Source organism: Trichogramma pretiosum, unplaced genomic scaffold (genome assembly GCF_000599845.2).
Source record: "Trichogramma pretiosum strain Unisexual culture from Peru unplaced genomic scaffold, Tpre_2.0 scaffold79, whole genome shotgun sequence".
Classification (NCBI taxonomy): Eukaryota; Metazoa; Arthropoda; class Insecta; order Hymenoptera; family Trichogrammatidae; genus Trichogramma; species Trichogramma pretiosum.
The window spans coordinates 116,702-142,007 of record NW_019641700.1 but is presented as its reverse complement, the minus strand read 5'-3'; the positions used below and the strand labels follow the sequence as shown (position 1 = coordinate 142,007).

The window sequence follows — 25,306 nt, the reverse complement described above, 5'->3', positions numbered from 1 at the left end:
TCATCAAGTTACTTTGTTAAAAGAATCCTTCAGATTTTTCAGTGTTTAATGAAACAATTTGAAAAATTATGATAACGTTGATAGCTCGAGGAAAATAATGAAAAATGAACTAAATAGACCTAGTCACTACGGAAATTTAATCAAAGCTTCATTGATAGTAACAAAGGCAGAAAGTAAAATACTTGAAAAATATATAAAAACGTTCATGGAACAGCCACTTGAATTTAATATCTCAATATAAATACCAAGCCTTTCATAAAAAATGGTCAATTATAGCTACGGATATTTGATATTTTCATCTTGAAACGAACGAAAATCTTCAACGAACATTTGTTCTCTTGTTATGAATTGTGAAAAATAATGAAAATATACCCGAAATCATTTTTAATCAAACAAAAATGGCAGCGATTACAATTAGGAAAGAAATAATTTTCTTTGCAAGAAAAAGCGCAAGTATAAAAAGGCAGAAGAAACGCAAAACGGAGCAGCGGCACTTTAAAAGTGCGCTGCACTGGAACGAAAGAAGATCTCTCGTTAAAAACGCCCTGCACAGTACAAATAGCTAAACACAGGAGAAACCAAACTATAGTTTTCCGACTGAAAGTTAAGAAGTTACTAAACACTCGACCGGTATCAAAGAACAAGTCCTCGGTGAGTTGCCCGAGAAAAAGATCATGATTGCCGCAGTTGTATGAATGAAAAGCTCGCAAGAGGCAGTGAAAGACTGCTCCTGTGTGTATGTATGTGTGTGTGCCAGCAGTATATATCGTGTACAAAGTCGAACAAGGCCGAGAAAAAACGCGGTGAGAAGCTTCGAATTGACTACGACAAAATATGAGCTTTTTTGTCGCTCTCCCTCTCCCTCCCTCCCTCTCGCTCTCTCTTGAGAGATGAGACGCGAGCGCGAAGTACTTTGTCCTTGTCGTAACTCTCCTCGCAGTGCGTAAAACTCGAAAATCATTTGCGAGTTTCATTGCAGTGCGCGAGTGCACGAGCGCGTTGCACGTGAACTCATTAAGCTCGTGGCAGCTTCAGTTGCCAAGTGGCTCGGTGGAATATAAAATATTTATGCGTACACAACAAAATGTATAAAGTGTATACCAACTCGATTTGCGATAATAATGCACAAGAGAAGGAGAGGGAGAGAGAACGAGGGAATTCGTTCTTAAGTGGCAAGCGCGTTGCCAACTTTATTATTGATGATTTTCAGCTAATGCTTGAATTAAAATTACCCTCCTGCAGTCGAAGTTTAACTATATTTGTTATTTTCGCTGGAAGTGAGAGACACGTATATAGAGAGGCAAGATATTTGGAAAAAATGTCACGTCCAACAATCGATTTATTCTAAAATAACTACAGTTCAGACCTTGGCTCGCTAAAATTCGATTAATTTCTTAAATTGCGATAATTTTTACCGAATTCAGCGCCAACCAAGCAAATATTTTGGCAAACGTGTTTTTCGTCCTTTACTTTCTTTTACTAGAGTCGTGCTAAAATCCATTGACGATTGGTAAAAAAAAGTCGAGTCAAAAGAGAAAACGTATATGGGCATGACCGAAGCAAGGAACCGAACAAATCACGCGTGCCTCGTAAGAGTCACCTTTGCGCGCATACGGAATCGATTTTTTTCACACGATATGAGTATTAATTGATCAAGTCACACACTAGGAAAAAGTGTGCCACTTTTTTTAAAGTCAAATTCAATTAGTAGCTTTCGTATAATCAGAGTCAAAGCAAGAGGTACAAGAAAAAAAAATTTGATTTCAAACGATTCGTTAGAGAATTATATCGCTCGATGTTTCCATCGAACGGAAACATGAGATTTTCGATGTGGGTGTGAGAGAAAAAATTGAAGTCAAGATGAGGAATTCGCTATACATCATAGAGGGGTCACCACCGAAGAATTCGCAAACATATATTGAAAAATATTGAATGATACGTGCAAAGAGTATCGATCGAGCGGCGATATAATATATATACGACAGAGAGTGCAAAACTGTGAAAAAATCGAATTTTTAAGCACACAAAAACTTCCACTAACACACAAAACGCGTAGGTTTTATATCGTATTTGTGTCACGCGCAGAAGCGTCTAAACCAGCTTGAGCTAGCAGGCGCCATTGTGGAATAGATTTTTGATATTTGTATTCGCAAAGAGAGGAGACATATAAAGAAAGAACGTAGACGTAAGAAATCGTAGAAATAAATGCTTTATTTCAACTAGAATCCATTGATTCCATAACGATAAAGGTAGACCTATGTTTTTTATTAAAATTAATTATGACCAGTTATTGTCGTAAAAAAAACATCGCTACGAACTATAGATACAATTATGATGGGCGCCAATGGGGACTGCTCTTTTACGAACAAACTCATTTTACAGAACACATTGTACGGATGTATTGTTTGGAAAGATGTACGTATACACTATAGCATTGTTCAATATGTCACCAGTAATTGGGTTGCGTACTTCAATAATGACTCAATGCTCGAAGGTCAATAATTATGAAAGCGTTGAATTGTATCAACGATGAGGCTGAATGACAGTCGAATGCCCATGGTTCTCATAAATTGACCGTCGGCTATTGAAATGTACAAAATATTTTTCAAGTACATTCGTATATAGCCATTTGATACATTTTGTAAATTTTATCCAGCTGCATTTTCAAAGCTTAAATTGGTGAAATTTAATGTTTTGTTCAACGGGGGAATTTTTTAATCCTGTAGTAAAAACGGCTAATTTTTTCTAAAGAACAATTTTCAATCATCATTTTTCATGCGACGCAATAGGATCATTGAAACTTCAAACTAATCTAACATTTATTGATGAATATCGCCTATTTAAAACCCTGATAGTAATGCTTAATATTTTATGACCACTATTTTGCCTACGAAAAAATTTCTTGGACTTGAAAGGGCAATTCTAAATGGGCACATAATTAATAAAAATGTTACATTTTTTTAAACAATTTAAGGAAATATAAAGTTCCACGTTTTTAAAAACTTTTTTTTCGTAAAACGTCAATTCAATTGAATTTTTTAATTTGAATAATAAAATTACTGTCTTTTGTTAAACATATACTAAAATAGAATGGTATTTTTCAAAACCGTGCTTTCAGTTATATACAATTATTCATACTTGACCACTTGCAGATTTTCAGATACTAATTATACTCGCCACCTAGTGTTGGGGGCTTTTTTTTCTTAAAACAAGTAAATGGTCATTTTCTGGTCATGGATAGCTTTTTTCCTTGTATTGATTTTCGTAATTTTGGAGCACATAAAATGAAACATTACAAAATTGCACCAATACTTTTTCAAGAAAACAAACCGCAACGGGTTATCCGTTCCGCATCTTGCAATGCCCACTGCACCTGTACACATATTATCTGGCAAATGAAACAGAATGGCCAGTGTATATCCGTGTATATACTAGCCTGAAACTGCTGCTGCACTGCAGAGCTTGATCTTAATCAAGTTTTCCCGATTTGATTGATAAATCGATGGATTTTCTAAGTAAACACTAATCCGTATTAGTCTTGCGATACAAGTTCTCTCTGGGGTATTTTCTGCCCTCACACTGTGTATCAAGCGAATAATCATTACCCGTCAAAAGGCCAATCAATTAAAGCGAATCATCTATTTTTCAAATGGTAGGAAAGCCCCGATTCAATTAGCTGGCGAGAGAAATGCGGGATAAAAGGACTAGACACTTGTAAAATTATACGCTTTTCATTATACTGAGATTGTTCATTTAACTTTTCGAAATCGATTGAAATAACAAACAAAATTGAATTCGAAAAATTGTATGATCTGATGCTAAATATTTATATCGAAATAAAATTAGGTAAGATAAAATGATGGCAATCGAATTGAAAATAACATGTATAAGAAAAAGGTTGTGTTATATATATTGGTTGCTTCCATTTTTCAGAGAACTTTAAAGACTTAATGAGCTTAAAGGAAGTTTTACATCAATATGTATATTTTCCTTGAACTATAACGATCAAAGGAATTTGTAATCATGCCGAGTTGTAAGTCAAGTACTTTAAACAAGTTCTCCCTAACTGTTCATCGCTGCGGAAACTTCAATTGAACAATAGTCATCAATTACCGATTCTCTTTGATAGTTGAGTAAAGGGGTCGATTGAAGTCATTTCAAGTTGAAATAGACAAAATCAAGCCAAGTGCCTGCGTGAAAAAGTAAAATAACAAAAGTAAAAACTTACCAGCTCTTATGGCACGAATCCACTCAGCTCTGTCCTGCTCTCTCGGTGCAACGAGATACAGGGTGTACTCCTGACCGGCCTCTCTGTAGCCAACTTGAAACGGCAGTCCTGGCGGTACACCGCCGCTGCCGCCACCACCTCCGCCGCTCGAATCGCTGGCCACCTCGGTACCACTGCCGCACAGCGTAGCAGTCTCCACGAGATGTACGCTCTCGACGGCGATCCTGCCGCGCTCCTTGCGGCGCTGTAACAACAAATCCGTATACGGTGAGATTAGCATGTACACGAGCTCAGGCGCATACACGCGTTCTACAGTCACGACTTATTTTTACACGTGACTGGCTACTTGAAAATTATTCGATGGTTTGTTAACTCGACTTGGTAATGTATACATACACATCCACTCTATGACCCCAACGTCTACGATACATACACGACTATATGCACATTCACACACACACACACTCACGTACACAGTCACCTGTTTTCTACGCTGCGTTTTTATTTTCATCATTTTTAAGAGGCGGATTACACTCGCGGCCGCTTGTTTTGTAATTGCGCGCAGTTGACTCGGAAGTGTACACAAAAGTACTCTACCCGAACCCTCCCTACCTGACCTCGCCATCGTTGCTTTTTCGTAAATGCGGCGAACGCCGGAGTTTTTTCAACAATGCCTTTGAGCTTCTTTTTTTACTCTCTTTCTCTTCCGCGCTACAGCGTCGTCAGATAGTAATTTTTTTTTACATTTTTTTAACTTCGCAACCAGACCGTTAAAATTGTCCATTATGTCGGCCTTAGTACCTCCGGTGCATTTGATGGATGGATAAAAATTCATGAAGTTAATCAACCAACTAATGCTCGAGATTACAGGAATTTGGCGTGAAAAATGATATTTCTAAGCTTTTAAATTTCATACAAGCACTGTGTGCGCTACGAGAAATTTCACTAAAGCACCTCCATCTTATCAGTCTTAGTCAAATTCATGCATTTCCCTAGCAAGTCGGACATGAAATATTTCATGACCATTTACTGTTCCTGTACGTTACGAATTGAATACGTACAATCTAGACTTACTAACTGCTCTCCGAATTTTTTGCTTCAAGAAGGAAAAAAAATTTCACTTGCATAATGTGAATTAGTGAGACATTATACATCCGAGACGTGACTTAATCAACATGCAGATGCAAAACGCTAAGTTTAATAATTGATAAGAACTTTTAAAAAATTAAAACGTAATTATTTCAAAATTTTTGGGTTGGAAATTAGCCTGAAATCTAGAACATTTCATAAATATACACTGAAAATTTATCAAACGATAAAGTCGAGGTCAAATTTCGATGCATATTATTCTACCTTGAAAATTGTACTATAAATTAATCTCATCTATAAATTAAAACTTAATTTTTTTATCAGAAAATTATTTATCTTACTTTTAATTGAGTCGGCATTCAATGAAAGGTTTTTTTAACGGTGTTGTTATTCTCATCGTGCAACTATTATTAATAGGGCCCGAAAATGAATTTTGAATTAAATGTGTCAGTGATGATTAATTTTTTAAATAAATTGTACAAAAATTGCATGAAAATTCAATAATTTTGAATATTTTGAAATTGAACAATAATAATTAGATCCTATACTTTGAGTATTATAATTGGGAATTAATATTTTAATACTGATTTATTTTTTACGTCCGTTACTCAAAATTAATGATTATTGATGACAATATCTACCCCTAGATGGCGAATACCTTTATTTGCAAATCTGCAAGTAGCAAAGTAAAAATAATTGTATAAGTAAAACACGATTTTGAAAAAAATTGTTTTCATAAATTACATGCCTCGCTTTTTGGAAACCGTTGAAAAAAAATTATAAAAATTAGAAACATCATAATTAATTCAAAGTATATTACTTAAGCGATTATGAGTTATTTCAAGTTTGATGTCAATCTTCTTACTCAGAATTAGATGGACGCATTGAAGAGATTTAAAACTATCGATTTATTTCACTAAGAGCTGGTGATAGCACAAGCTCATGAGAATAATTACATACCCATTAATTATACTTTGCACGGGATCGTTTCACTTTACGTGGTCTTGTTAGTGCACACTAAATAAATCCTTAACGAAACCCTCAACCTCATATTCCACAATCTTTGATAAAGCGTGTCTGTATGTATGGGCTTTGTAACTGAAAAAATGACACTTTTTTCCAAGAGCCTGTGCATTAAATAATTCAATGAAAGCCAAGTTATTATATGCGACGTGAGACGCAGAGATGGAATTTCGACCTACATATTACGGGCTAGAGGCTGTTGTGTAAGAGTTGTTAGTTAGTGTGCTGCTCGGTACAGCACCCGCGCCAATGTCAGATTTGCCTTTCTGTGGTTGAGTACACACGTGTTTCGTGTGTAGCTAGGCTAATATAAACTGCTATAGCTGGGAGAACACAGCCCTCTCTGGGATCGACCATATATACGCCAGCAGCAACACCACCCACTGTTCCTTGTAATTTTGCCATCAACGTGTACGTGTGTATTTATGTCGTATACTTTATGCACCGCATCGCCTTTTGATGTAATTTACATGGGCGCAAACTCAAAGTGTGCTCTTCAAAGTTCACAGGCTTTTTAGAGTTTGTGCCGTTAAGACTTGATAAAAAAAATTGGCTTCCTACCAAATTTTGGAATTAATTTTTTGGTCTCGAGCGCGAGCGGAATCGGAAACGAGCGTAAAGAAACGTGATTACAATGAAAAAAAAGCTTGCTTCTGATAACACTAATATATGAGCTTAAGGTACGAAGAAAAATTCTAGACTACGTTGCAGCTTTACCTTGCCCGCATGCACACGTTTATAGCCAAATTTCCACATAATAGGTGAACAGATTTGGTCAAGATCTTAGAAGCAAAAATGCTCGAACGGCTGAGATATTTGAAATCTAGGTCAATAGAAATTTCGCTTTGACCCGCAAAATTTTGTTTCGCCGCCTCCCGCCTACTAATGAAATCATACATTACTATGATTCACCTGCTCGCAAGACATAATTGGATATTGATGTTCAACTTTGCGTAATAGAGTTTTAACGTAAAAAATTTGCCAAGTTTGCAAAGTTGCAAATGTATATGAGGTTCCTAGTTGTAAATGTACGTACGCGCAAAAAGTAGGTTAAAATAAGAGGCACTCGGCGCTTAATTAATGTAAGGAACGTTGGCCTATGGGTTCGACGTATACAGAAGGCGAAGATCGTTAGAATCACGATACGAAATAATGTCATCGTTATAATGTACATGGAAATTCGAGGCGCAAAAATATCGAGTCAAAGAGATGACACCGCTGGAAAACAGGAAAAGCTTTGCTGCTGAGTTTGAATAGTTTTGAAATTGCTCTCAATGGCAAAGTTTCTTTTTAATTTGTCCAAGATTTATGTTAGACGTATTCAATTTTAAAAATGTATCTTACCATTCGGCCATGTCAGAGGCTCTTTTCTTTAAACGAACAATTGAGAGACTTGCAAATTTAAAAAAAAATAGAAATTTAAAAATTATAAAATGGAAAGTCTATATCAGCCAAGAGAGCAGGATTTCGTAAAAACAATTTATTCAAGATAAATATTAAATTTTTCATAAAACTTTTTTCATCGATCTCAAGGAGAATATATGAAAAAAATTCTTGAGTACTTAATGTTTTTTTGCGCTTCAATAATTCATGCGGGGCACAAGCGAGAAAGAACAGTCGCGTCGAAGCTGAAATCCATTTTAAGGAAACGGATTATAAGAACGAATCATCGATCAGTGAGCTGCGCTTCTTCGCGAGGACATCCTCGTACTATATAGCCCAAGCGTGTGTATATATGAGGAAAAAATCATTTCTGACTCGGTACAAAATCTATCCTTTTATCGGATCACGAAAGATTCTTTTAAGTTCAGCGTTCATCCCTCTTGGCTTCTATACGTCTATAATACGCGTGACACTCACAAAATCGTACTCTCGTTCGCTGAGATTTTTTGTTCAACTTCTTTGCTATATTTATAAGAGAAATTGGATGGATGTTGAAAGGAGTGTGTGCAAGTATTTGGCTCGATGTACGCGCGTCCGCGAGTGTGTCGCAAGAAACTTTTGATAAACAGTTTTATACATTTCATGAACAATACCCTTGGCTTTTTGCTGCTGAGACATTGACAATGTGTCCACTTCAAAATATATATTTTTTGAACGTAAAACGTAAGTTCAACGTATACAGCAATTTTTTTGTGTGAAAACCCCGATTTCAATTATAGCCATTCATTTTTAGATTATTTTTTCAGTCTGAAAAACAAGAACCCACCAGTGGTTCATGTCACACATAGATCTACTCGACTTTTCATATGCAAAAATAATTATCCATTCCACACGAAGTAACTTATACATTTGAAAGACTGCACGAGCATGAGAGTGAGCTCTCTTTTCATTATTCTTTTAAATTTCCTGACGCTCGGTGCGGCGGAATTCATTTTAAACGAGACACGCGCCTGCACTCGCGCGCGCATCCACAAAAGTTTCAATAAAGCTCATACCTTCAATTTAGCCGAAGAAAAAGAGAGATGCGTTCGTTGACGTTGGAAAAATTTTTCCAACTTGTCTATATAGAGACGTGTACGAAGTTCGGTTCGCGTGCGTAAAACTAAAATCACGTTATTAATCCAGCACATGCTTACATACGGTGCATACGTACACATACGGGCGTACGAGGGCTTGAGTGGCTGATTAAAGTTTTTGTAAAATTAAAATCTCTCTCTCGGCAAGGATGTATTTCAAGCAGTTGGTGTGTTTGCCTCTGAAAAGCACCGAGAAAAAAAGGTAACAACGGCACAAAAAAACTCAACCTACATATATTAAAGTAGCTTTTTTTCTCTCTTTCTGTCTCACTCACTCCGCCCAGCCGTACATGTATGGAGCGAACGTATAGACTCAGCATTCGCTTCGTGCACGTACGTATGCATGCATGCATACATGGAGGCGCGCTCCACAGAACGAGAGTAGAGAGAAAACTAAGCGCGCGTAAAAAAAACACACACACACACACACACACACATGTACAGACGCAGGGCTCATAATAACCACTTTTTCGAATGAAAATAAAACTGAATACGCGTGTAAACGACATCCAAGGGATGGCGCGCAGAGAGCGAAAGAGATAAAGACAGACAGAAAATAAGGCTCAAGGCGCCTTTTATTCCAGAACTATGCTAGGCAAGTTATACTGTTTCTTCTTCTTTTGCGGACTAATGGGAAATGTATTCCCCGAAGAGGTGCTCCGACCGAGACCGAAATGTACCAGGCGCAGCAGCGGCAGCAGCAGCAGTAGCACAACCTTAACACACATACACTTTTGTGCGATCTTTCGTTCTTTTCTCTCTTTTTTTTTATAACCATCACCACTACGATACTATTTCTCTATACCGTGTTATTCTACGGCAACTACAAGCATACTTTCTATATAGCTAATGCATTATGCTATGCGAGAGATGTCGTGTCAAGCTATTCTGTCAAGCGAAACGGGCGCATGGGTGTTTAGCAGTGTATAGGATGATGGTGAAGGTGTATATGTATGTGTGTGCAGTATGATGCAGCGTGCATGTGTGTATAATGTATCACGAGGAAAGCTCTGACATCCGCAGAAGACAACGAGCACATCGGCTAAAGCGCGCACGAGAAATGCGAAGTCATCTCATTATGTTTCATACGACGAGGCTATTCATAATTATCATCCGCGCAAAAATTGCAAGCTCGCAAGCTCTATCACGAGAGCCCTCGTTTTTTTCATACCCCCTCGCGCTTTTCTTCTTACACACACGCGCAGACCGAGTCCGGTGCAGCTTGAGAGTTTTTCTTTTTTTTTTTTTTTTCATTTTTCATTAAAAGCCAAAGCTTCGTTGAATCTGTCCAATGTGTATCGCAACAAGTCCTGCCTGAAGTACGGTTGAGCCGATAGACTAAATGATTCTTCAGTTTCTCGCCGATTGTATACGTCACATGCACGTTCGAGGCTTAGCGAGCTCTCTTTTTATATATCTATGTACGTGCGGGTATATATATACGATTTCGAATCGCAGTTGCCAGCTGAGTGCACGCTGAGTGGAAAAAAAAGCTTCGATGGAACGTTTTTACGTGATTTTACAGTTGGTTACCAGAGAGCGGGAGAGAGAGAGAGAAAGGTTAACGCGTTCGTGCAATGCATTGCCCGAGCATATGCGTGTGTGTGCTCCACTTTTTGTTGTCAATATAAAATTCTATTTTGTTTCTCTTTCCTAATGTTGTTGAACGCATTGTTTGTTTTTGAGGTTTTTGTACAGCTTTTTTTTCATTGTATTCCAAAGGAAATGTACACGTGCATTTCTGATGATTTTCAAAGGACTCGAGTTTCCCGCGTACGCGAAATGCATTTAAATATTTTAACAATTTGAAATTAATGATTATTCAGGAAATCATTGAATTTAATAATTTATACTCCATCCTATGTCGTTCAATTCGACAAAATCAATATTCACATCTTCATCTCATTCCGATATTTATATAATATAATTTTTAATTTTGCACAGCTATAATTTATATTTGTATATAATTTGGGATTTATTTTTAATAAGTTTCACGTACAGTTATATCACACTTAGACTTTGGATTTCGAAACTATTTTTTCACGCGTAAATAAAAATTACTTGCTGGACGAAAAAACGTAATGCAACGTACACGATGATATAATTTGTTTCGACTCGTCAAATATTTTCATTTTCCACAACTGCCCCACAATCGTGTGTGAATAATAAAAAAAAGTGTACATGTGCATGTATTTTCGCATCGGACTCACGAGGAGGTGGTCAATATTTGCTCAAGCGAAAAGCTGCATCGGCATCGTCTGCACACGCACACGGGGGGGCAAGCTCGTGTCGCGCTGCATCAACAGCAGCAGCAGCGAGCCGCCAAAGCTCTGAATGTTAACAAAGCCAAAGGAAGATTTTATGAGCCAAGCTATTGGCCGTGTTGATTTTACGTGCCTGTAAACTATGGCGCGCGCGGGCGAGCACGAGGAAAGAGCATAAGAGCTGAATTATATTACGCGATAGAAAGAGAGAGAGGGAAAGAGAATGAGAGGACTGTGTAACAAACGCTATATACGTTGCATCAAATTACACCACACGGCACGTACGCGACGCGACGCATCAACTAACGATTTAATAATACGTTCGTGAATTCAATAACGACCCGTGACGCCCCCTCCTCCTCCCCCTCTTCCTCATCTGTCAGTTAAAATCCCTGAATCGAGACTCGTTAGGTCGGTCAGCGCAGCGGCGATGCGATCCCAAAAGACAAACTACGTCGGCAGGGTCAATTTCGTGTACACGTCTTGAAAGATTGAGGATCCTTATATACCCGAGACGTTTCGTTTTGCATAAAAATAATTACGGATCTTGTTACGAGCGATACCCCACTCGAACGAGAGAAGCTTTATACCGCGCTCTGCAGTCGCCGCCGCAGCGAGAGAGCGCGTAATATCGACGAGCCGAAACTCTTCATCTTTCTTTGACGTCGTTACATCTTGCTCCTTTTTTTTTCTAAGTGGGTCAAATCGTTACCATTTTTAACAATACCATCATTCATCTTTTGCGCCCAATAAAAGAGCTCTCTCGTTTCTAGCCGAAGCTTTATTATATTTCTCGAGCAGCAATCTCTACTGTATAAATATTATTCGCGACAAATGAAAGCGAAAGAAAAAAGACGTTCTCGAGTGCGTAGTACTATGTACAAGAGCTGTATCGAGTTTTAATATATTCGGGTACGTGAAAATCGATTTGTTTTCGTCGCAAAAGTTCAAGTCTACAAGCGCATATATAACTTCGGGCGTATTTGAAACATCGTGTTGTGCGCCGCGAGGAAACGTTAGCGCGCGCGACTGATTTATAAGTGTCACACGGCTCGAGACTCGCAGCTACGAAGCAGTTACCTCGCACCTCTCACGAGTTTGGGCCAACATTTTACAGTCACTTTTAAAAACGGATTAAAAATTTGGACTTTGGTCCGTCGTGCGCGTGTATCGGCATATTTGAAACTTGTCACGAACGTGTATGGATTCAAAATCGTTAACGTAATATCTCATACGTTCTGTGTGCGATTTTACATAGCCACATGGCCCATGTGTGCAGTTTTTCAGTGCGTGTAGTGATGCAAAAAAAAGAAAAAGGTGAATTGTATGTAAAAAAAGCAGCTGCTCGTAAGTGTTGTTGTTGTTGTTGTTGTCTCACCTCCGCGCCGTCCTCGCAGAAGAGCAGGGACTCCGCGGAGGCGGAGGTGTGCCGTCGTCGGGCCTGTAGCTGAGACGACGCCGTGGTTGCGTTTTTGGCGGCCGCCCACGTGGGTGTGTTAGAAACGTTATGTATATTGTAATAGTAGTAAATGCTATGCGCAGGCTATTCACGGCAAACTTGACACACAGAGCTCATGTAGTCGGTATCACACTTATTTTACTTTGAAAGTATTAAAATTAATGGACACTTTAGAACTGACTGATCAACAGCAATTTAGAGCCCTCACCTATCAATCAGGTGCTTGCGATAGTATAACGCGTGTATGCGTTGATACTTAATATTTAAATATTTTTCGGCTCGAATCACACGCTTCCTTCGAAGAAATATTCACTCGACTTTTCTGTATTTTATTCGTTCTCTTGGAGCGATCGATTATGCAACTAGAACAGCTGATGATTTTACGCGTTTTTTGGATCGGATCCGTGAACTGTATAACTCGGTGACAATAATATGGATTTTCCGGAAAACGTGCTGCTCTCGACTAGTGTATCTCGTAGCAGCGGCTACTCGCGACTGAGAGGCGCGAGTCTCGTTCCGACTTACTCAACTGCACTCGGTGCAGCAGCAGTAGCAGCAGCAGTAGTAGCAGCAGCAGTAGTAGCACACAGGGTTGGACCGTGCCGCTATCTCCGAGCGAGGGAGAGAGAGAGAGAGAGAGCGAGCGGGTAAGCCAGCGCAGGCGCTGCCAATTTTCCTCGCATGCAGCAGCAACCCTCTCTTACTCTCTTGCAGTCGCGCGCGACGAGCGTAACCCACCCCCTCCCGCTTTTCTGCCCGTGTCACACATACACACTTATACACACTCGCACAATAGCATCATCTCTCTTTCTCACTATATGTTGCTGCTGCTGATGCTGCATAGAGTGCACACACGAATACACACCGTCCTTTTCCAACACCCACTCGTTTCTTCGAACCATTCATGCGCCCGCGTACATTCTTACTCTTATTCTTAGTTTTATTTTCTTTTTCGCAGCCGCGACGACGACGACGAGGGAAAGATGCGATCTATGCCGCTCGCGCGAGGGGCTGCAGTCACGCCTGCTACTCACTCAGCTCGTCGTCGTCGACGTCGACCTATACATTCGGCTCGAGCTTGCTATCTATGCTAGCCACACGGGCGCGTGCAAAGAGGGAAAGAGCGAGAGAGAGAGAGCAGCGCTCCACACAGCCTGCCTGCCTCTGCGTATCGATCTTGATCGCGAAAAGGCTCACGTGCACCGAAGAACGCAGCGCGCGCCCGTCGACGAGAGAAAGAGCTGATACTGCTCTATTACCGTTAATGCAGCCGTCATCCCTCTCTCGCTCTCTCTTCCTCTCGCTTCTTCTTTCTTTCTGACCGTCGTCGTCGTAGCTCGTCCGAATCAACGGGATTTAAATAATTATACACCAATTACTCGCGCGCGCCCCCTTTCTCTCACTCTCTCACTCTGTTTCTCTCTCTCTCTTTCTCTTGAGCTTTTAGCGGCGCGTTATTTATTCCAATATTACTTGAATTAATTAGTACACGATTCGTGCCTCGCTTGCTTGCTTGCTGCCAGCGTTTCTTGCCACTTCACGATTCCGTTTTTACGGGACGACTTGACGTACTCGAGCAGCGATCGTTCTGCTGCAAGAGGGGGCGTTAAGCTTTGCTGAATAAAACAAAATTTTCGTTCTTGGTCGTCTTTCGCGCGCGTTAAAAGGACTCGCTCGTCTTTGCGTACATATAAATCTAACTCAATTGAACAGTAGTTCGGTCAACGCGAGCTAGGTGGTTTTCTTTCGATGCGGCCATTCGCGCCAGTAGAAAAATTTCTGTATAGGCTTATAAGCACACGCGCCAAAGTAGCACAAGATATGTTCTTTTAATGGTATGTATAGGTATTTGTGTTGTCTAGTGGAGCTGCAGACACACGTTGTGCTCTATACCTACGCGTGAATACGACCGTATGTGTGCGGCTAATGCTGGTTATTACGGGCGAGGCATAATTTGCGGCCCGACTTACGCGTACTTACGTATCTCTGTATACATATTACATATTAATATGTGTGTGTGTGTGTGTGTGTGTGTGTGTCTGTACATATACGTGTGTGCCGTGGACAGGATGCACTGCAACAGTACACAAGAAGCAGTAGTTACATACGAAGCACGAAATTATGCTATATACATCGTGCACGCGGCAAAAGGCACAAGCAGGAGGGCCGAGAGATGCAGGAGGAGGAGGAGGAGGAGGAAGGGGACACACAAGTGCCTGGCACCCACTTGACGATGATTGGGCTGTGCGAGTATAACTATAATACCTATGTATATAAGCATACATGTAGCACGCGGTAGCTGCGAATAATGCAGATATACACTCGCCCGGACATTGCGATGATAAAGGACTATCGAGCTCTTGTTTCATCTCTCGGCTTTATGTCTCTATGTGTCTCGTTGTTGCTTTCTCTCTCACTCTCTCATTCTCTCTTCGCGAGTCGTATAAACGAGTATATATATGCGATATTATACGATACGCGTGTACGTCCGATAAAGTCCGACTATAAAAATAAGCTATATACTTTGACCGGGCGCATCTGTGCATCGCGCGGGACTCGGCAAAAAAGCGCGCCAAGGACGAGTGTGTTACGTATCCGTATAATGTATGTATATAGCGACGCTTTTTCTTCTTCTCTTCGGCTCGCGCAGCTCTTTCTTTTTAATCAATGCGAGCTCGCTTACGCGTAAAATCAGCTTGATTAATAAAAAAAAAAAGAAAGAGAGAAGAGAGAAGCTATTCGTACACGAGATCTGCACGTGGTGCTCGCTTTTACTTTTACGATTTCAAAAGAGCTACCGCTTGACAATGCCTATTAAGTTCTTGCATGGATTTTATCAAGAAATAAACGTAGATTCTCTTTCTGTTTAGGATGGAGAAAAACGAAGAATGAAAATTAGAATTTTTCCCCGACACGTAAAAGAGAAAGTAAGCGTACACATGAACTGGGAAAATAAATTCAAGCCCAAGCCAATATATTCGGTTTTTGATTAGCGAACTTGCTAGTACAAAAAAAATTCCACTATGGCACATTCTCTCTGTGCTCGGGAAAACTTTTCAAGCGCCGCTGCGCGAAGTACACATACCCACAATATATATACGTGTTTATAGTCTATATATGTAGCATGTATATACGAGAAAGACGGAAAAAAGGGAGACTTTGTGTGTGTTTGTGTGCGGAGCTGTATGCGGTATAGAGCAACCGAAAGCACGTAATAAATGGCTCATGAGGAGCTACTTCTCTCGCCGGTGCGCCGCGCGCAGGGCTCAATCTCGGCGCGGGGGCGCGCTTTTCGACTTTGGCCCACTTTGAGGAGCGTACTAGTGTGCACACGAGCCATAAAAGATTGAATAAGGCGCGCACGGACGGATGCGGCCGCGCAGGCAGGCCACTGGGCTTCTTATTAGCGATTTTCCTTCGAGAGATATCTTACCCTCTTTCCCTCCCTCCCGCGCCACATTCTCGTGCAATTATATACAGATATATAATACATATGGACGTCTTGGAGAGGCTTTCAAAGCTCCTCGCTCTCTACTCGGAATATATTAATATTTTCATTCGCGCTATAGGCAACGCCGCGCTTACCAGTGAATCTGACCTGGACGAAGGTCGTGCCTTTAAATTGTATGTCTTGCAAGGGTGTGCCACCGATTTCCTACAGCGCTATATTATGCGCGTTAAGCTGCAAGATTCGAGTTTTTCCGAAAAAAGGACTTGACTTATTTTCTTGAGCCAAGTGACTCTCGAGTGGCGCTAGGAGAATATTTTACAAGCGAAATCGCGGAATAATTTTTCTTCGCCAGACGAAAGTGGAAAAACATCGGCGGCGGGGGGCTTTCGAAAAATTGCAACCGAACAAATGTATGAAAAGCCATGAAAGACTCACTTTAAACGAATAGCACGACAGCTGAAACAAATCGAAAATCGATATTTCGAATCCCTTTTTTTTCAGTAAAATATACCGTTATTAAGTATAACGGATGAAGTTCGAGCGATTTAACCAAAAAAAAAAAAAAAAGGGGGGGANAAACCAAAAAAAAAAAAAAAAGGTGGGGAAAGATAATGAACTCGTTTTACGAATTAATAACACTGATCGTTTTTCGTTACATCGTTGGAAATTCAGAAAAAAATGATAAGGTAAATAAAATATGGAAAACAATGCAAAATGATTGACTTGATTCAAATAACAGCTTTATTCAACGGTAATGAAAGAACAAAAAAGGTTTGAAGCGAAATCGATTAAAAATAAATTCCACTAGGCGAGAAACGAATGAGGTAGTATGAGTTCGAGCAAAGAGTGGCATAGACAATCCGATAATAAGCCATTCGTCGTACCACCTATATACGTATATATAATATTGTATCAGCATTGGAGGCTCTCTCAAAGCACGAAGTAATGTCTGCTCACGGGGGTTACGTTGCTCTCTCTCTCTATCTCTCTTGGCTTCTTTCTTATTCTGCCAGCTCTTTCTTATTTTTTTTTCCTCCATTTCGCGTGCGATGGCTCATCCTGATTTGTCGCCTCGTAAAACGCCCTATACGCGCGAAATGCTCAACGGCAACGGGGAATGGCTTGACTTCCGGTGCAGCTCGCTCGCTCACTCGCGCGCGCGAGTGCCTCAGAAATGAGTCATACTCTATACCATGTACCGATGCTGCTAACTTCGATCTTACAGAAGACGACTTGCTTTTTTATTATGTATAAAAGTCGAAGGAGCAAGAGAGTAAGCGAGAGAGAAAAAGAGCGACTGCGATTTGGCGCGTGTGCGACTTTGCCCGCATATGTAAGATGCATTTAGAGCGAGCGAACGAGCGTGTGTACGCGTGTGAAACAACCGACTGAATTCCTTCTGGATGACGGACGGCCATAATAACGCGCCGCGCGCAAAGTTGAAAAATGCACTTACGCGCATTTATATAATATATGTATCGGTGCGTTTTGAAAGCCGAGATGCAGCCCGAGTTAAGAGACGAGAAAGAAAGAAAGAAAGAGCCGAGCTCCGAGGAAAGAAAGCCGCGCGCGACTCGACGAGCCTGCAGCAGGTATATAATGCATAAGCACTTGGTGTGCACCATGAATCGAGCTTCTTTATTGACGCAGTTACACGCGTATACACATAGCGCGTGTGCAGCTGTAAACTTATAACTCGGTGAGCCAACGCGCGTCGATATTGGAAATGCGTTACTCTTTTTTGCAAAACTGCGCGCTGTATGACGCGCTATACTGCTATGTATGCGTGACTCGAACGACGGCGTAACGCGCGCATGTACGAGAGAGAGAGAGAGAGGATACGAAACACAAAAATTTATTCAAAAGACATTTTACTCTCTGTTTTTGTTTATAATTAACTCGACGAGTCGGACTTGGGTGTTGCGTAAAAATCAAGTTTCGTACTCGTGATTAGCTTTTATTGTAACAACTGTAACTTTATTGAAACTAATAAAATATAACTACGTGTCTGCGTCTAGTTGGGCTCCAAAGCGGTGAGCCGAGACTGAGACGAGAGCTTGCGAGGGCGACTCTGAGCAGAGGAAATGTTTGCTTATTAGCTCTGAGCTGGCTAATTACTGAACTGATTTGAACAACAGCAACTACACGTAAGCCACGGAAATCGGTAGTCGCCCCACCAAGCTCTCCCATCACTCTCGCCTCATGTCCTCAACCGTTACACGTGAACATACCGCCCGCATTGATGTGATCCAGCATCAACAAATAAAATTTACACAAACAATGCAGTAAGAGTACATGAACAATTATAAGAACAGATCATATCGATAAATGACAACAAAAAAATACAAATAAACCACATATAACATCACAAAATCAAACAATGCACAATAATTAAAACGTTACAATATTTAATTCGACGTTTCGACCGAATCTTGGCTCAGTGGCTCTCGTGAACAAAACTTGCGGACATAATCTTCAACTTCAAGATCCCTTGGAAGTTCAATTAGTTTGGCAACGGGACGCGTGTAACGCGAATCCGCTGTTCTGACCGTTGCCACTCTCACTAAACCATCTTTACCAGGGTGAACTGACTCAACTCGCGCCAAAGGCCAGGTCGATGGGGGACACTGGTCATCCTTCATCAAAACCATATCGCCTGGCTTCAGACATGGGCGGGGTGTTGTCCAACGGTGTCGTTGTTGCATCTGTGTAAGCACCTCTTTGCGCCACCGATGCCAGAATGCATCACGCATGCCACGCAACAGTCGCCAACGGCTACGAAAATTCAACGAAGGGGTTGGCTCAGTATACGGTTCCGGAAAATCCAATACCGATGTACCAAGCCACAAATGACCAGGAGTGAGCGCAGCATATTCGTCAGGCTTGTCAGTCTTCGGACAAAGCGGCCTCGAGTTCAGGCATGCCTCGATGCGCGCTGCGACAGTCGACAGCTCCTCAAACGTCAGTCTCGAGTCGCCAATAACTCGACGAAAATGGTGCTTGAAACTTCTTACAGCCGCTTCCCAGAGTCCACCAAAATGCGGCGCTCGTGGTGGAATGAAAGACCATGCCGTGCCCTGCCTGGTCAAATACGGTCTCACTCGATCGGCGTGTGCTGAACTTTCGTCGAACAGCTCCTTGAGTTCTCGTGCAGCGCCCTTGAATGTGGTACCGTTGTCCGAGAAGATGATTGAAGGTCGTCCTTTACGAGCAACGAATCGCGCATAGGCAGCCAGGAATGCATCAGCGGTGAGATCCGATACGATCTCGATATGCACCGCGCGGGTAACGAGGCAAACGAAAATCGCGACGTAGCCCTTTGACGTGCTCGCCTTCTTCGCTCGCGAGAAAAGCACCGGCAGTGGTCCAGCGTAGTCCAGCCCAGTCGATTTAAAAGCTCGAGCAGGTGTCACTCGAACGGCTGGGAGCGGCGCCATTTGTTGTTCCACTGGGACAGCTCGATAGCGGGTGCACTTGATGCATGCACGGCACACGCTCTGAACTATGCGTTCTCCCCGCGTGATCCAGAACTGACGCGCAAGCTGCGATCGCATCAGCTGCGCTCCACCGTGCATCGTCTCCTCTCGATGCTCGTACTCAATTAATCGTCTCACAATGATGCACTCTCCAGGCAAAATAATTGGATGCGTTTCGTCGTATGAGAGTTGCGCGTTCTGCAAGCGTCCACCGACACGCAACAACTCATCTCTGCCGAACATAGGGGCCAGTCGAGCCAAATGACTGCGCCTACTTATTGGTTTCTTGTTTTTTATCGCTTGTATTTCTTCTTTGAAGTGATGCGCTTGTATCGCCTTGAAGCAGCACCATCTTGCTTTTCTCCAAATGTCAGCATCCAAGAGCTTCGAACCGTCAGCGGCTCGCCTATTGGCTCGAAAATGCCAACGATAAAAATGGTAAATCACACTAATAATTCGATGGAAATTGGAATATTTGCACAGATCGGGCAAGCACTCCGTCATGGCGGTCGCGTCGACCACAGCTGGTCTAGCTTTTTCACATCCAGTCGCCATCGCCAGCACGATCTGTGCATTGGAAGTTTGACTTGTCATTGACGGCCATGTCTCCTCGCCATGCGAAATCCACGTCGGTCCGGCCCACCACAAAGAGAACGCCGCCAACTCACGCGGCGTAAGACCCCGAGTAGCACAATCCGCGGGATTATCCTCGGTTCTCACATGTCGCCAGCAAGCATCGGGGAGGGTCGTCTGAATTTCACTGACGCGATTCGCGACGAACGTCGGCCATCTTGACGGGTGTCCCTTGATCCATTCGACGACTACACTGGAATCGGTCCAACAAAATATGCGCGCGGGTGGGTGTCTCAACCTGTCGAGGAAGTTCCGAGCCAGGCGTGTCAACAGGGTCGCCGCACACAACTCCAGACGCGGTATAGTTTGAACTTTGATCGGAGCCAATTTGGTTTTGGCTACCAAAAGAGAAGCCGATCCTCCAGGCGTCACGGCATACAGCGCAGCCGCGTACGCTCGCTTCGATGAATCGGCAAACGCATGCAAATGCCACTCACTCTTCTCCGACGTTCCGATCCATCGATTCACACGAATGCAAGAGACGTCAGGTAGTGCCGTGCAGAACTCCGCCCAACGCTGCTCCAAAGGCGACGAGACGGGAGCATCCCAATCTGTACCATCCAGACAGACGTCCTGCAACAGTACCTTTGCTGTGACGAGCACCGGGGCGAGCCACCCCATCGGGTCGAACGTCCTCGAAAGCTCCGATAAAATCGATCGACGCGTGACCGCCGATGGCATCGTCCGTGGTGTCAAATGGAAAGTGAAGCAATCCTGCGCGGGAATCCACTTCAATCCAAGAGTTGAGACAGCCTCGTCCATCCTCATTGCGACCGACTCGGGGGAAGACGTCACCAGGTCCTGAATGATGCTGCGGTCACTCGCTGCCCACTTCGCAAGCTTCATTCCAGCCGTCGCCAGCAAGCCGATGAGCTGGTCTCGCGCACACATAGCCTCCTCGACACAGTCCGCTCCGAAGAAGATGTCGTCGACGTAGAGTTGATGTGACAGCACACGTGCAGCCTCCGGGTAATCATGGCATCCGTCCTCAGCCAGTTGCTTCATCACTCGCAACGCCAGAAATGGGGCAGCTGCAGTGCCATAGGTTACGGTAGTGCATCGGTATTCCCTCACAGCTTCCGATGGGTCGGCACGCCACAGCACTCGTTGCCAATCGACATCGTCCCGGTGCACGAGGATTTGGCGATACATTTTCTCGACGTCTGTCGTTCCCGCTACTTTGAAATGCCGCCAATTCGACACTACTACCGTAATGTCAGCCTGTAGTTTCGGCCCCGGCAATAATGTATCATTAAGTGAGATACCATTCATTGCCTTATGCGATGCATTAAATACAACTCGTATCTTGTCCGGGTTGTCCGCGCGAAACACGCCATGATGAGGTAAGTAGGCACCGGGCCGATTGATTTGCGCGTCCGGAACCAGCTCCATATGTCCGAGTCGTATGTACTCTTGCATGAAGGCTGTATAGGCTTCAGCAAGCCGCGGGTCTCGCTGAAAGCGCCTCTCCGATCTCACCAGGCAGGCGTGCGCCGCCGATCGTGAGCCAATCAAGTTCGTCCTCCGCGCAAAAGGCAGTCGCACAATGAATCGTCCGGCATCGTCTCGTGTATGGGTAAGCTGAAATTGCTCCTCGCAGCGCTTATCCTCCTCAGATAGATGCGTCGCGCTGTCGACGTTGTCAAGCTCCCAAAGCTTTGCTATCTGCGCTGAGATCGCCGGCTCAGTATGCGTATGGAAAGTCCTTATGGCCAAGTTGGAGAATTTTGTCTCATTCGGTAGCGCCCGCCCTGTCAGGATCCATCCGAACACAGTGTCCTGAGCTACGGGTGTGCCGACAGGTCCTTTGACCAATCCGTCCAAGATGATGGCTGAATATGCATCCGCGCCGAGTACGCAATCGACCTTTGCCGGCTGGGCAAACTTTGGATCGGCGAGCCTCAGACTCCTCACGTGCGGCCACACTTCAAGCGAAAGCTTATTTTGCGGTAAGCACTGCGTCAAATCCGTCATGACGAGCATCTGCAGATCAACAGCGAAATCCGCCTGCCGAGCCGACCTGACCCTGCAATGCATCTCGGAGTGCGCTCTTGACGATGTGGCGGCGCCCAGGCCAACGACGTTCAGCGGTTGTATGCGGGTAATCTTCAAGTTCAATTGCTGTGCGATTCGCCAAGTTATGAACGTCCTCTCCGAGCACGGGTCGATCAAAGCTCGAACGGGCAACGCTCGGCCATCCGCAGCCACCACCAGTATCATCGCTGTAGCCAGCAAGACCTCAGCATCGGTCGTTGTCGCGTGCGCATTAACCGTGCGCAGCTCGCGATCGTCCGCCGCTGAATCCCGTCCGTCATCATGCTGTTCCTCGTTGTTGCTTGATCCTCTTGAGCGGGTATTCCTGGTCCCATCGGTGTGCAGCTTCGTATGATGTTTGCCTTTGCACACCAAACACCGCGACTGAGACGGGCATCTCTCGACGACGTGCGATCTGTGCAGGCAATTCAAGCACAGGCGCTTATTTTTGCAGACATCAAAGCGCTGCTGCTGATTCATGGCGATGAATCTATGACATCGATGCAGCCAGTGCCCAGCCTGGCACAAATCACACACCGGTACAGCTCTTGAGTCCGATGATTCCGCGGTCAGCGTGTTGTTGACCAGCACTCGGCGATGCCCGCTGCCTCGATTTTTGGCCTGCTGGGCTGGGTGCTCCGCTGGTTCGATCGACGACTGTACCTGCTCCAGCGATTGTATGCGTCGCTCCAAAAAGCTCAGCAGGTCCTTGTAAGTCGGAAAAGCTGTCGACTCCTCGCGCGAGATTTCCCACGTCTCGCGAGAATTTGTGTCGAGTTTTCTTACCACGCAATGCACTATCCAGTGGTCGTAATAATCCACAGGACATTGCAGTTCTCTCAGCGAGCGGACCGCCTCCTCCGAACGATCGATCAAGTCCGTGAGTCCTTCCGCGGTCCGAGTCTTGACCGTCGGTAGTTGGATGATGTGCTCCAATGCGTTGAACAATCGTATTCGTCGATTGTCGTAGCGTCTTGCTAGCTTTTCCCAGGCCACATCAAAGTTTGCGTCGGTGATCTCAATGCCTTTGAGTCTCATCGCTGCCGGGCCCTGCACTGCATTTAGCAAATGCTGCAATTTCGCCACCTTCGGGATTGCTTGATTATCGCGAACGAGAGAGCAGAATCGCTGTTTAAAACTCTCCCATTCGTCCTGCTGGCCGGAAAACGTTGGTAATGACAGTTTCGGGAGCGCCGATGACTGATCGAATATCACAGTACTTCGATCAGCTTCTCTTGGGGATGGCTGCTGTTGACTCTCGGATAGCGACGTAATTATTTGTTTTATCGCAGTCTTCACCTTTGAGTACTCCAGCTCGATCAGCGTATAGTAATCCTCCACGAAATACTTCTCTGCCTTCAGCTCTTGCTCAAACGGAATCAGCTCATCATGTTGGTTCATAAACTTATCCCAATACTTCTCCAACAGCTCGAGGCGACACTTGAAATGTTCCAGGGTCTGGGACTCCTTATTAACTTTCGTGGTAGAATTTTCAAAAAAGTTGGCAATATTATTCACCAACTTCATTTGGGCGCTAAATAACTTTGCGCTGGCCATTTTTCGCGCCAAAATATCGCTGCTGTCTACGTAACGGATAAACTTCTCCTTTTGTTTTGACTTAGATTGTCTTGCGTATGCTAATCGCGCTCTGCTACCAATGTTTTTGTTTATAATTAACTCGACGAGTCGGACTTGGGTGTTGCGTAAAAATCAAGTTTCGTACTCGTGATTAGCTTTTATTGTAACAACTGTAACTTTATTGAAACTAATAAAATATAACTACGTGTCTGCGTCTAGTTGGGCTCCAAAGCGGTGAGCCGAGACTGAGACGAGAGCTTGCGAGGGCGACTCTGAGCAGAGGAAATGTTTGCTTATTAGCTCTGAGCTGGCTAATTACTGAACTGATTTGAACAACAGCAACTACACGTAAGCCACGGAAATCGGTAGTCGCCCCACCAAGCTCTCCCATCACTCTCGCCTCATGTCCTCAACCGTTACACGTGAACACTCTCGCTCAGCACTGGAGCTGTGAAGTAAAAAGTTTTGGAATCGACAACTGATCTACTGTGTCGCGCGCGCTCTCTCTACTCGCTTGTTTCAATTTTTCATGCATAATTTTTTTTTCCTTCAACCGCACAATCGAGGCACTGTGCATAAACAGCAGCGGTACGGCACGGTGGAAAGCTCTATAAACTGCTGCACGCGTGTGTGGCACCTACACTCGAATGCAACTACCCGCAAAAACACGCGATTCGGTCCGGCTGAAAAACTATTCAAAAAGTGCGACGTTTCATCTTGTGCCCGGCAAGCTGGAAAATGCAACGGGGCTGAAAGAGCGAGTTTCACGATTGCACCTACGTGTGCGACTATACTCGCGAGCATTTCTCTTTTTCTTCTTCTCGTTCCTCGTTGTAATTTCGAGGCACACACTGCATCGCTGAATAAGAGGCAAGAGTGTTAGGGAAAGAGAGTAGTGCGAGAGAGCCGAAAGAGAATGAAAAACGAGCGCCCCGTGGATGTATGCTGCACACACAGCTTGTATATTTTATACATAAATGATTGTATGCATATTGAGAGATTCTTAGTGACGAGAATAATTATGGTAATGTTGAATGAAAGGAGAAAAAAAGTAAAAGAAACACTTACGGCGCAAGCGAAAATTAAATGAATTCGTTTTGCGGTCGTCGGCGAAAAACGGCCCTTTTTTTCTTTCGCGTAGCAGTGCAAGCAGCGGCACACACTCACACACTCGAGCTGAATATATGTGTAATAAAATATGCGCGACTCTTACGTATATGAATGTGTATTATAAGCTCGTTTTATGGGCTTTATAAATCTTATTTTCGTATCTTGTATTATACGAGACAGGCCGAAGTTTTATGCCCGGTACTGTAGGATAATTGTAAACATGTAACGCGTAGCGATCCTCTCCGTCAACCAATTTTCAGCGTTACGTTTTCATTCGCATGCTGTTTTTTTTTTTGGTTTATTTTTTGTTTCGTTGAGAGATGGTTATTGAGATAGTATAGGCATGTTAGTAATTTTTTAATTCATTACAAACGAAGCGGTGGGTTAGAAGCGTAACGAAAGCTCCTTTCTAATACTCCAGGACCAAAAAAACCATTAGTAT

General features: G+C 43.3%; 2 protein-coding genes across 8 annotated transcripts in view; one reads left to right on the top strand and one right to left on the bottom strand.

Annotated features, from left to right (window-relative positions):
- The window catches only part of LOC106657740 (hepatoma-derived growth factor-related protein 2), a 95,269-nt gene that overhangs the window by 54,203 nt on the left and 15,760 nt on the right, over positions 1-25,306 (top strand). The window lies entirely within an intron of this gene.
- The window catches only part of LOC106657739 (tyrosine-protein kinase Btk29A), a 99,941-nt gene that overhangs the window by 66,648 nt on the left and 7,987 nt on the right, over positions 1-25,306 (bottom strand). For both annotated transcript variants that reach the window (XM_023462611.1, XM_023462612.1), the window contains exon 4: positions 4,229-4,472. In XM_023462611.1, coding sequence (XP_023318379.1) covers positions 4,229-4,472 — 244 coding nt within the window. The remainder of the gene's footprint in view (positions 1-4,228; positions 4,473-25,306) is intronic.